The following is a 12,562-nucleotide window of genomic DNA, read 5'->3' on the forward strand; positions in this document are numbered from 1 at the left end:
TTTTAGAAAAATTAGTACATTTCTAGTGAAATTTTCTACAAAATACCTTTCAAATGGTGTAAATTACAATTATATCAGAAGTTAATATGAAGAAAAAAAAGAATTGCTGAGTGCACAAGCATATACAGTTTTCTCGAACTTTTAAGTTTCATTTTGTAGATATATATGATGCCTCAGTAAGTAAGCCCACCTGTTTGTTTCATATCAAATTCTGATATAATTATAATCTACATCATCTGAACGGTATTTGTAGAAAATTTCATTAAAAATATCTATTTTTCTGTAAGTTAAGAGGAAACAGGCTCAAGGAGCGCACACTTATGTGGGTATGCCAACATCAATGATACACTGAAATGTCACAACACTGTAGGAGATTATTGGCAACACCCTAAAGTGTCATAACACCCTAGAGATTAGTAGCAACACACTAGTTGTCCTACTAAAGTGTTGCTACATACAGTTTAGAAACTTCTTCTTCAGATTTATTGAGTTCTAATCTAACAGAGGAACAGAAAGGCAATGAGGTCATCAGATAAGCAATATGTACAAGATTTTGAGTCCTATCAATGACATTGTTGTTCAAATTTATGAGCCAAAATGTGCCACCTCAGTCATTCAATTTGCTAGAAATAACAGTCAAATCTGTCAAAACCCATCCTAACCATATTAGTTAACATAGGCCTAGATACTTTCAGCAAAAACAGACTGTTCATGGCTGTAATATCTTTGATCATAGGTCAACAGGATTAAGAATCTAGGTTGAACGAAAAACAATCCTTTCCAATTTTCTTCAATCACTTTTTTTTTTTTTGCAACATTGAAACCTATAAAAGAGTTACTTACGTTTGTATAGGGACCTCTTCATACTGATGTGAAGGGTAGTCAGCATAGTCGTAATGAAAGGGACGAGGGGAACAAGATCTTGGAATTTGCATGGGAAACTCTCCACTGCCACTGTTCTCTAGATCACCAATACCTATGGAAATCAAAAAATAAATAAAATTAGGGTTCAGGTTGAGTAGTTTATACAGAGTGCAAGTAAAATAACTACCATATTTGAAAACCAAAACTGAAGTAAAGCAAATACCAATTAAACAAGTCGTTCTCATCATCATCAACATCATCACCTTTGCCAACACCACAACTTGGATGGGTTATCATAGTCCAAGTCATTTTTATTTGGAGTTACCACTCATCTAGATGGATTGGAGGACTGTCTTGCACATATTTCATTTTGGTTTGTATTGTTCAAACTCCTTTCTAACACCAGCCACTTTACATAGAGTATTTGGTGCATTTTGTCATGACGCCAGTATGAGAGATGTTGAAATGTCCTCAACAAGATTAAGGGTCCTCTCAAATTTATATCATCTCCACTCATTTGTCAAGGACTTCACAGAGTGTACTGACTGCATTTTAATGTGATACCAGCACTAGTGAGGTTGCCTTGTAGCCTCCAAGACCAAAAGGTGTAATCATCATCACCGTCATTGTTTTAACATCCATTTTTCCATGCTTTCATGGGTTAGATGGAATTTTATTGAAGCACATTTTCTATAGCTGGATGCCCTTCCTGTTGCCAACTGTTTCCAAGCAAGGTAATATTTCCCCCTGTCTTGACATGTTTTCACAGAACTTTGGAAACAAACAACACTGCTTCTATGACAGTGACACTTGCTTACAACTATCATGTGATGTCAAGACAAGGAGACACACACACACACACACACAAAGGGCTTTTTTCAGTTTCCATTTACCAAATTCACTAATAAGGCTCTGATCAGCCTAAAACTATAATAAAAGTAGTATGTCTCTATAGATGAAGGCAGTGATTGGTAGAACTATTAGCACATTGGTAAAAAATGCTTAACAGTATTTCTTCTAGCTCTGTGTACGGAGTTCAAATTCCATCGAGGCTGACCTCACCTTTTATCTTTTCAAAGTGGATAAAATAGGTATTAGTTGAGCACTAGAACCAATGTAATCAGACCTCTCACTAAAATTTCAAACCTTGTACTTAGAGCAAAAAGCATGTCTCCATATTTTCTCTCTCTCTCTCACACTTACAAAATGCAAGATAGACTGAGGAGTGTCCTCTGCTTTTTCAGCTGTTATTCAGAGTTACTGCTACCCTACACAGGGAGCTAGTAATGCAACTTACAAAGTTCATATCAGGTTCATACATTCAGTTTTCCTTATCTACCAGCAAGTAAATAAATAATTATAAAATAATTACAAAGAAATATTTCTAGCATCGCCCTAAAAACAATTTTTGGAGGACCAGCAAAGGGGAATGTGGTCACTTGACTTGCTTAGGTATAGCAGGGAAATCACCCTCAAATCAAACCATGCCATCTTAAATAAAGAAGCATGGATGAGAAAATTTCTGGAATACATCTGATTATATATCTGTTTGATCAAGATTGACCTGAAGCTAAACAGCAGCAATAACATACAACTATTTTGGAGCAGTAATCCAAAATTGAAACACTATCTTAATCTTTTATCGGTTAACCCTGCAAGCTTGTTACCCCTTCAAGTTTAAAGACCCACAATTATTTTATAAGAATTTATAAAGAAATATTTCCTTATATGGAATAAATTAAGATTATAGCTGGCACAATGATTTTTACTCCCAGTTACCTCAAAGGTCACAAATCTCTGCCTGTATTCTCTCTCACATATGTACACATATTCTCTCTCTCACACACACACACACACACACATGCAAGCATGCACACACACACATGCACACGTGCACACACACATACACCTGTTACCACTGAAACAACAGGAACTGTGGCTAATTCTCGCTTAGGGCTAATTATAACTAACTGTAACAATACCCAGAAATAAATGGGTAGGGATTAAGCACATCCTGTAGAGGAGAAGGAATTAAGAAATGAAATCAAGTTATAAGAACAATGGCAATGATAACAAAATGGCATGTTCTTTATTTGTCATAAGGGCAACCAACAACACAACAACACTTTAAAATACAAGCAGCAGAATGCAAGAAAATTTCTATACAAACAGATGGAAGAAAAGAGATGCAAACACACACAAAAACACACTCTCATTCACTTTTTTTATCATGCATATACTCTCTCTCTCTCTCTCTCATTCACATACACACTCACTTTCTCTCTCTCTCACACCGACTGTCTCACACACAAACTCACACTCTCCTACACACTCTCTCTCTCTCTCTCTCACATACACAGTCTCTGATATGCACATACTCTCATATGCACAAGCCCTCTCATACATACACACGCTCAGTCACAAAATAATAAATATGGATATTTTCAAAAAAAAAATTGAATCTGTTCAAAGGAGGAGGGACAGTGCTTATGATCCATCCAAGCTGCCCAATCCCACCTGAGATTAATTGATATAATTCATACCCAACCTCAATACTGAACATTCTTGCAAGATAGATGTTTAAAATTAAAATGCAAGAGAGATAAAGCTTATAAAATTAGCCAAGAAAACACTATGGAAAATATAGCTGAAGATAGGATTGGATTTCATCTTTAAAGCCAACTAGTGAAAACAATGGACATGTTTTAACATATTTTGTTGTTGTATTTCAGTTGTTTCTTCCATCAGTTTTGAAAATAATGAAGAATTTAATAATTCTGAGGTGCTGGTGTGGCTGTAAGGTAAAGAAGTTTCCTTCCCAACCATGTGGATTCAGGTTCAAACCGACTATGTGGCACTTTAACCAAGTGTTTTTTACTATAGCCCCAGGCCAACCAAAACTGAGAGTGGATTTATTAGAGAAACTGAAAGAAGTCCATTGTGTGTGTGTGTGTGTCTATATATATATATATATATCATCATCATCATCATCATCATTTAGCGTCCGTTTTCCATGCTAGCATGGGTTGGACGGTTCAACTGGGGTCTGGGGAGCCCGAAGGCTGCACCAGGCCAGTCAGATCTGGCAGTGTTTCTACAGCTGGATGCCCTTCCTAACGCCAACCACTCCGAGAGTGTAGTGGGTGATTTTATGTGCCACCGACACAGGTGCCAGACGAGGCTGGCGAACGGCCACGCTCGGATGGTGTTTATATGTGCCACCGACACAGGTGCCAGACGAGGCTGGCAGACGGCCACGCTCGGATGGTGTTTTTATGTGCCACCGACACAGGTGCCAGATGAGGCTGGCGGACGGCCACGATCAGATGGTGTTTGTTACGTCCCCAAAGCACGGAGGCCAGTCTATGCGGTACTGGCTACGGCCACGTTCGGATGATTTTCTTGTGTGCCACCGGCACTGGTACCACAAAGATACAAATTCCATTGATGTTCATCTATTTTGATTTGTTTTGATTTGATTTGATTTTTATATATATATATATATATATATATATATATATATATATATATAATATATATATATATATATATATATATATATATATATATAGGTGTGTGTTTGTCTTGACATTGCATGATAGTCATAAACGAGTGTCATCATGATTGAAGCAATGTTATTTATTTCCAGTCTTCCATGAAAAACGTCTCACCATGGGGAAATGTTACCTTGCTTGGAAATGTGTGAGGGTTAGCAATAGGAAAGGCATCAAGTCATAGAAAATCCACCTCAATAAACTCTGTCCAACCCATGCAAGTATGGAAAAGTAGATGATAAAACAATGATGATGTTGATGGTGATGATGAGTAGAATGACAGGTCATTATTAATCTGATACCCCAAAACATAAATTAACATGGAATTTTGACATAAGGCTTTAATTCTGATCATTTTAAAACAGGAAATTTGTATCAGAGAACCAGAAGCAGTCTCAGGCAGGTTGGTATCAAAAGAGTTACATGTTATTAGATGTCTTCCGTTCAACATATTCTACTCAGTTGATAAATCCAGAGATACAGAGAGAGAGATGTGGAAGAGATTGTTATAAAGGCAACGCCACTTATGAACATCAGGCCATCAAAAACCTAGATCACATCGCTGCTTTTATCAACCCCAGGTAACAGTAAAACTTGCATGATTTTCTCCAAATAAAACTGAAGAGTTAGAATTCATTCATATGTACCAAAAATTACAACTACTTATTGTCACAAGAATGCTCTGATGAACTTTCTTAGTTCCAGATCACTTCGTGCCATCTTGCCTGATTTGAAACTCACAGCATCTTCATCCAAATGCAGCTGTGCTTCCACTAATAAGGAACTGCCAGACTTTGGAACACTCTTCCATCACAGTTTTCCACCTCCTTGTGACATGAACTCTTTCAAACTAAAGTAAATTCATTTCTTTCATCTTAATTTCTCCTTTATAGTCCCTTACATGTAGTGGCCTCTTGCCTTGTTTGAGACTTTCTTATGAAAAACAATAATTGCAACAGTATAAGAGCACAAATTTAGATAGGCTGATATAGGAAATTATTATTATTATTATTATTATTATAATTATTATCTTCAATGATATCTTGTAATTCAATTTCTTGTGTTCTTTGAATTTTTTCCCAGTGCACCAATCACGATGGATACCACACTCATTCTTGAGGCTCTATGAATATGTTCCACTTCAAATGTCAGGTCTTGATATCTTTCAACAGTTTCGTTCTCTGTCTTTACAACATTTTGATCAGCAGGTACCACTGTACCAATGAGGACCCACTTTTTAATCTCTTTTCAGATCTGCATGTATCACCATGTCAGTGAAGAACTAGTATTTGTTTTTGTCTTTTTTGTGTGTGTAGGAGGGTGATATCTGGTCAATTATGCTATAGTTTCTTATCTGTGATACATAGCCATATCTCACATGAGATTAACTCAATCATTCTCAGTGACTAATAGGGGTTGGTGTTATTATTATTAAGGTGGTGAGCTGGCAGATACATTAGTACGTCAGGCATTTTATCTGTCCTTACATTCTAAGTTCAAATTCTGCTATGGTCAACTTTGCCTTTCACCCTTTCAGGATCAATAAAATAAGTAACAGTTGAGTACAGAGGTCAATATAATCATCTTACTGAAATTACTAGCCTTGTGCCAAAATTCGAAACCATTATGTAGGAATGGCTGTGCAGTAAGTAGCTTGCTTACCAACCACATGCTTCCGGGTTCAGACATTGCTCCAGTCCATTCAGCTGGTAAAGATGAGTAATCCTGTGAGAGACTGGTGTCCCATCCAGGGAGGAATATATATATGCTAGAGAAACTAGGAAACTAGCCTCACTGCTCCTTATGGAGTAATATGGACTAACCATCACCTTTGCCTCAGTAAAGACTGATGATCTGCGTGTGGTGAGGTCACTTTAGCTTCACTTATAACATCAGTGAATCCTTTCAAATCATTCCTTTAACAAGAGTTAAATTCTAACAATGTAAAACAAATGATCAAAATGAGTAAATGAAAAAACCTGAGGACAGGCCATTCAACCAACTAAAAATAGCAACCAAATTTTACAAAAAAAATCACTCATTGTCTTAAATAAAAAAAGGATACACCAGAGAGTGTGGGCACTGATACAAAAAAAGACATGATGGCTATGACAGCAAGGCTTTTGATTATAGGTTTACCCATTAAAGGTTGACCAAGAGCTAAACAAAATAATCACCACCAAGTAATAAATCATTATATATATATATATATATATATGGGAATTTGACAGGGGCAATACTGGGCAGATATGGTACTTTTACACCTTTTTATCATAAGAGAGAATTTTTTTCTCCACAGTAAATGCAGTGGATTTGCCTTTAGAAGTTGAAATATGTCACAAACATATTTTAACTAACATAAAGCTAACACACACACACAGAGTCTTTTTCTCGGCTGGGTTAAGTGAATGATTAAGTGACAGTGAAGTTTCTCAATTAGTTACATAAAAAATCAGCAGTTGTTTTTATCTGCTACACTTTGGAGTCTTAATCACCAGTTGTAATCATTACTTAATTAGTAAGGTGTGACATTCTCTTTGGCACTAGACAGCAAGAAGGTCAACTGCAATTAAAAGTTAATGGCTAAATTTAAATGTTCGAGATATCAGTGCACAAAGGGCGTTTTCTGTGTTGGGTCACACATTTTAATTATGGTATACTTTCATTACTGAAAAATGAGGAAAAAAAATACAACTTTGGGAGGTTTTTTAAAAAAAATTCATGAGGCATATGTAAAACAAGAATCAGAACAATAATGTATCCATTCACAATACATTTTGGCAGATTCAAATGTAACTATCTGATCGCTGTTGTATTTTATTGTAAGAAAATACCTCCTCCCTTTAGAGGATTTGTTTCCATAACACACTTCACTGATGCATGAGGACTTTATGACACTGAGGTATTTCACATATCTGGTAAGTTCAGTGTCAATCAATTCACCATAGGGAAAGTTCATCAATTCACAAGCTTTTTTTTTTCAATAAAACAGCTTTTTACTATTAATGGCAAGATATTATGGATATATTTTCTCAGTAAGCTTTACTCATGGTGAATTTTCCCTGCAGTGTATTGATGGTGGTGAACTTACTTGTAACTGGTATTTCAACCTTTTGGTATGTTTCTTCAGTCAAATTACCATTGGATCAATGAATCTAATAAGTGTACTGGCTCTGGTTTAAGGAACTCAGTATAAAAATTATTTGCTGAGGCATGTTGTCTATCAAACACCAAACTGATAATAATTCACGAGGTGCACACACAACAGCAAGAATCCAAACAATAATATTACATACTCATTCTTAATTCATTTTAGTAGATTCAAACATAAATATGGCGACTGATGTTGTATTTCTTCACCACAGAACAACTCCCTTCAGATGATGTGTGTTCGTAACACACAAGATTCTCTGATGTAAGGAGACTGAGACGCTTATGCGTTTCAAATGTATTGCATGCCTCTTCAGTAAAAGAGTAAAAGTGTGGTGTGTTGATTGGTCTCATTCTCTGGACCTTGAAAAGCTTAGTCAATCAAATGCTTGTGTATACAGGTGTAAAACTGCACAAGTAAAAAAAAAAATTACTCTTTTGTTATTATATTTACGAACAAAACGCCCCCCCCCCTCTCCATCCAATGGATGGTGTTGAGTTGTCAAACATTTAAACCAAATTTTCTCAAAACAACTTGTCCGACAATCCCATAGGCCTCCCCTTTGATAAACACTAATTTAACCAAAATTTGAGACACCAGCAAAAGAAGAAATAAAGATAGACTTTTTTTCTATTCCAAAGAAAAACGATTTTATTCACAAAATTATGCAACCGAAGAGTTTAAAGTACCAGTAATGATAAGGTTGTTGACTGTGAACACAAACATGGTTTAAATAGTAAGCTTGGCAGGAAAGAAACGTGCCTTTAAGCAGTACAAAAACAACAAAGAATGGAAGCTTTATCGATCACATTCTCACCAGAAATCAATTTTTGTAATTTTTTCAAGACTTATACACACCCTGATACAGTCGGTATCTACATATCAAATTTGAGCGCAATCGGATGGAGGATGCCCGAGATTTGAGAAGACACACACACAGACAGACAGAACGGATTTTATATAAGAGATATTGAAATACACTAACTTTGTTTCAATTAAGTTTGAATAATGAAAATTTATTAACAAAAACACTAAGCTGGTGCTTGGCACATAAACCAACTTAAAATTTTAATGTAAGGTTTAAATTAGATTACTTTGAAATAGGAATTTGTATCACAAAACCAAGGACAGTTTCAGGTGTAATTGTATCAAAAAGGTTAGTTCAGTGAAATGCAATAAGTAGTTGAGTCACATGATCAACAAAAATTAGAAAAACAATTCATATGTAGCATCCTAAAATGGCTGTGGTCCAGAATGAGACCAATGAATAAATAAAGAATAAAAGAATATATTTCAGGTGCAATGAATTAAAATTCACTGATGACAATTAACTGCTGCTTTAATTAGCAGTGGCACGTAAAAAGCACCATCTGTCCGTGGCCGTTTGTCAGCTCCATCTGGCACCTGTGCGGGTGGCATGTAAAAAGCACCCACTAAACTCACGGAGTGGTTGGCGTTAGGAAGGGCATCCAGCTGTAGAAACACTGCCAGATCAGACTGGGCCTGATGCAGCCTTCTGGCTTCACAGACCCCAGTTGAACCGTCCAACCCATGCTAGCATGGAAAGCGGACGCTAAATGATGATGATGATGATGAATGTGATTTCATGATTCAGAGTTTGTTAATTTCTCTAAAAAATTACGTGCATATGTACATGTGCGTACATCTTTTTTGCATGTACGTGTGCATGTGTGGGTGTGTGTGAAACAGTGTGGGTGAGCATGTGTGTTCTCGTGTGTGTAAGTGGCACACTCCACTCCCTCTCTCTCTCTCTCACACACACACACACATATATATTTCATATACATGTTCATACAGCTCTTGCTTTAAAACAAAAGTAACAAGTGATTTTCTGGATAAAAATTATTTAAAAAAAAGTCTTCTACTCATGTAAATTGATTACTATTGTTTGGATAGTTCCAATTAAATAAGACCAGAAGTTAGGTCAAATATATATACATGCATAAGTACCATGAATTCCCATTCTACAAAAAGGCAAACAATTCTGTGAATACTTTACTGGGCAACACTGGGTAGTAGGTCTAGTGAAGTATAAAAATAGATTTCATCTCAAAATAGCTGACATTCCCCAATTTATACAACATAGTTAAACAACTTGTTTTTTTTTTCATACATTGTCATTGATGTTGGTGTTAAGAGTAGTTATCCCTCATGAATATGCTAATCTATGCATTTTGTTATCAGAGAACATCTCAAGTAGACTTTTGATCAATGCAGTCCAATTGCGATAATATCAACTTGAATTTGGATATTATTAGTGTATCTAAGTGTATATATTATCCTTCAGTATTATTTACGATAGTGTGATATAGTTTGAGAAAGATTTGGCTACTATTTTCAACGGGTTGAGAAGGATAACCTAGGTAGAAAAAAAGCTAAGTTGTACAAAAGCATTGATGACAATTCAAAACCACCATGACCTAGAAGAATAAAAAAAGGCCAGAGTTGAGAATAGTAGAGAAAAGTTGTTGACAGCCTATGCTCTACAGATAAGATATTTGTCCACCAAAATAGCCAGTGAAAGTCAATCTATTACACTGTCAACACAACCAGTAGTATTTATCCCCACTACTAGAACAAACAGTGCTGTGGTAGTTACCATGAGAGAAACTCACATATTGGTTTTTGGAGCAAAAATTCACTCTTGTTTACATTGCTAGCAAGGAGATAAAATCCCTGCCACCTCCAGCACCAAGACCACCAGATCACACGATTTTGACCTTCCTTGGTCTTGTCTATCATGGACACTGGACCGCCAAAGATAGCAATGATTCATCTCCTCACCAGCTACATATAGAATAACAGTGCCAGGACAGATGTTGGTGCTGCAATTAGCCAGTGAGCTTTTTATAGCCAGTAGTATAATACTGTTCACCGAAAGAGCCAGAGAAGATGGTTTCATAGTTCCTGTTTCTGACCTAAAATGACAACAAACTATCCATACAATATCACTTTCCACCATCACCCAAACTCCACTCTTACAGTCCAGTTTAAGCGTCAATATGTTTATAAAACAATACTATAGACAGTGGTGGTGGTGGTGGTGATGATGATGGCCAACTGGGAGTGGAGTCATATGACATCATCTCTCCCAACTTGTTATTTTTACTGCCCCTATCATCATCATCATTATTATTATTATTATTATTATTATTATGCTTTCTTTATTGGCCACATAGGCCTACATAGAACACACAGGGACAAAAATACAAATCACAAATGGGGAGGGGGTAATAAAATGGAAGTTGTAAAAATAGAAGTGTCTTTTATCCTTCAAGGGTTGATAAAATAAATAAGTCAAGTACAAGGAAAGAGGAAGAGATCAATTTAATCAGCTGCTTCCCCACCCAAATTCTGCAGGCCTTGTACTAAGTTAGAAAGTCATTTTTACCGTCAATCAACTTAACACAGACATATTGTTAGAACACCAAATACTGACTGCATTATTTACCTTGTGAGGACCTCTCTTATATACACATGGAGCATAAAAGCACACATGTTTATATGGCTGCTAGATGAGAATTGTCTGCCTGGGTGCTGGACAGGTCTCATCTGCCAGCAATATAAATATGTGTGCTTTTCTGCACCATGCATCCATATGACAAAATGTCCTCTCAAGGCAAATGATGCTGTATTCAATGCTGTAACAATACAGCCATGTTAAATTAAATATTAAGATTGCCTTTTGGGCACCTTGGGCAAGTGTCTTCTACTATATAGCCTTGGTCCGACCAGAGCCTTGTGAGTGGATTTGGTAGATGGAAACTGAAAGAAGCCTGTCGTATATATGTATAATATATATATTTATGTGTGTATATATGTTTGTGTGTCTGTGTTTGTCCCCCCAACATCGCTTGACAACCGATCGTGATGTGTTTACGTACCCATAACTTAGCTGTTCAGCAAAAGAGACCAATAGAATAAGTACTAGGTTTACAAAGAATAAGTCCTGGGGGTTGATTTGCTCAACTAAAGGCGGTGCTCCAGCATGGCCACAGTCAAATGACTGAAACAAGTAAAAGAGTAAAAGAATATATGAACAGAAATGTAAGAAACTTTGGACAAAATGCCTTGTGGTGGTATTAATTACATTCTTTTCTATTTTGAGTTCAAATCTAACCAGAAGTTTATAAAATAAGTAGCCCATCAGATACTGAAGTCAGTTTAAAGAAGTAAATTCTCAGCCATCCCTCCACCTAGTCTTTTGTATATGTTTGTAGCCATTATATAAAATTCAAATTTTATACAAAATTCCAAGTAGACTGGGAGAATTCTTAGAGCATCAGACAAGATGCCTTGCTAACTTTGTTCTGCCTCTGTACATTCTGAGTTCAATTCCATCGATCTCAACTTTGCATTTTGTCTTTTCAGGGTCGATGAAAAAAAGAGTACTAGTCTAGTACAAGGATCAATGGTATTGACTAACTCCCTGTCCCAAATTTCAGGCCTTGTGCTTATGCTAAAAACAATCATTATTATTGTTGTTAGTATCATCATCATCATCTTTCAGCTCTTTACATTCTGTGTTCAAATTCCATCAAGGCCAACTTTACTTTTCATAGAAACAGTTTTAAATTTTGTCACATGGCCTTAATTTTAGGGCAAGTGGAGTCAATCAATTACATCAACCTCCAGTATTTGATAACTGGTACTTTACTTAATGACTCTGAAAGGATGAAAAGCAAAGCTGATCTCAGCAGGATTTGAACTCAGAATGTAAAGAACCAAAAGAAATTTTGCTAAGTATTTCTCCAACACTAATGATTCTGCTAGGTCACCACCTTAATAATAATAATTTTTGAGGTGAAGGGTGAGCTGATTACAACAACCACCATGCTCAACTGGTACTTATTTTATCAAACCAAAAGGATGAAAGGCTAAATCAACTTTGGTGGCATTTGAACTCGGAACATAATAAAACCAGAAGAAATAATGTTAAGCATTTTGTCCAGTGTGCTAACAATCCTGCCAG

At 36.2% G+C, this 12,562-nt stretch overlaps 1 protein-coding gene across 4 annotated transcripts in view; it reads right to left on the bottom strand.

Annotated features, from left to right (window-relative positions):
* The window catches only part of LOC115217548, a 129,915-nt gene that overhangs the window by 16,818 nt on the left and 100,535 nt on the right, over window positions 1-12,562 (bottom strand). For all 4 annotated transcript variants that reach the window (XM_029787277.2, XM_029787276.2, XM_036507393.1 and 1 more), the window contains one exon: window positions 844-976. In XM_029787277.2, the coding sequence (XP_029643137.1) occupies window positions 844-976 (133 nt within the window). The remainder of the gene's footprint in view (window positions 1-843; window positions 977-12,562) is intronic.

This window comes from Octopus sinensis, linkage group LG11 (genome assembly GCF_006345805.1).
Source record: "Octopus sinensis linkage group LG11, ASM634580v1, whole genome shotgun sequence".
Taxonomy (NCBI): Eukaryota; Metazoa; Mollusca; class Cephalopoda; order Octopoda; family Octopodidae; genus Octopus; species Octopus sinensis.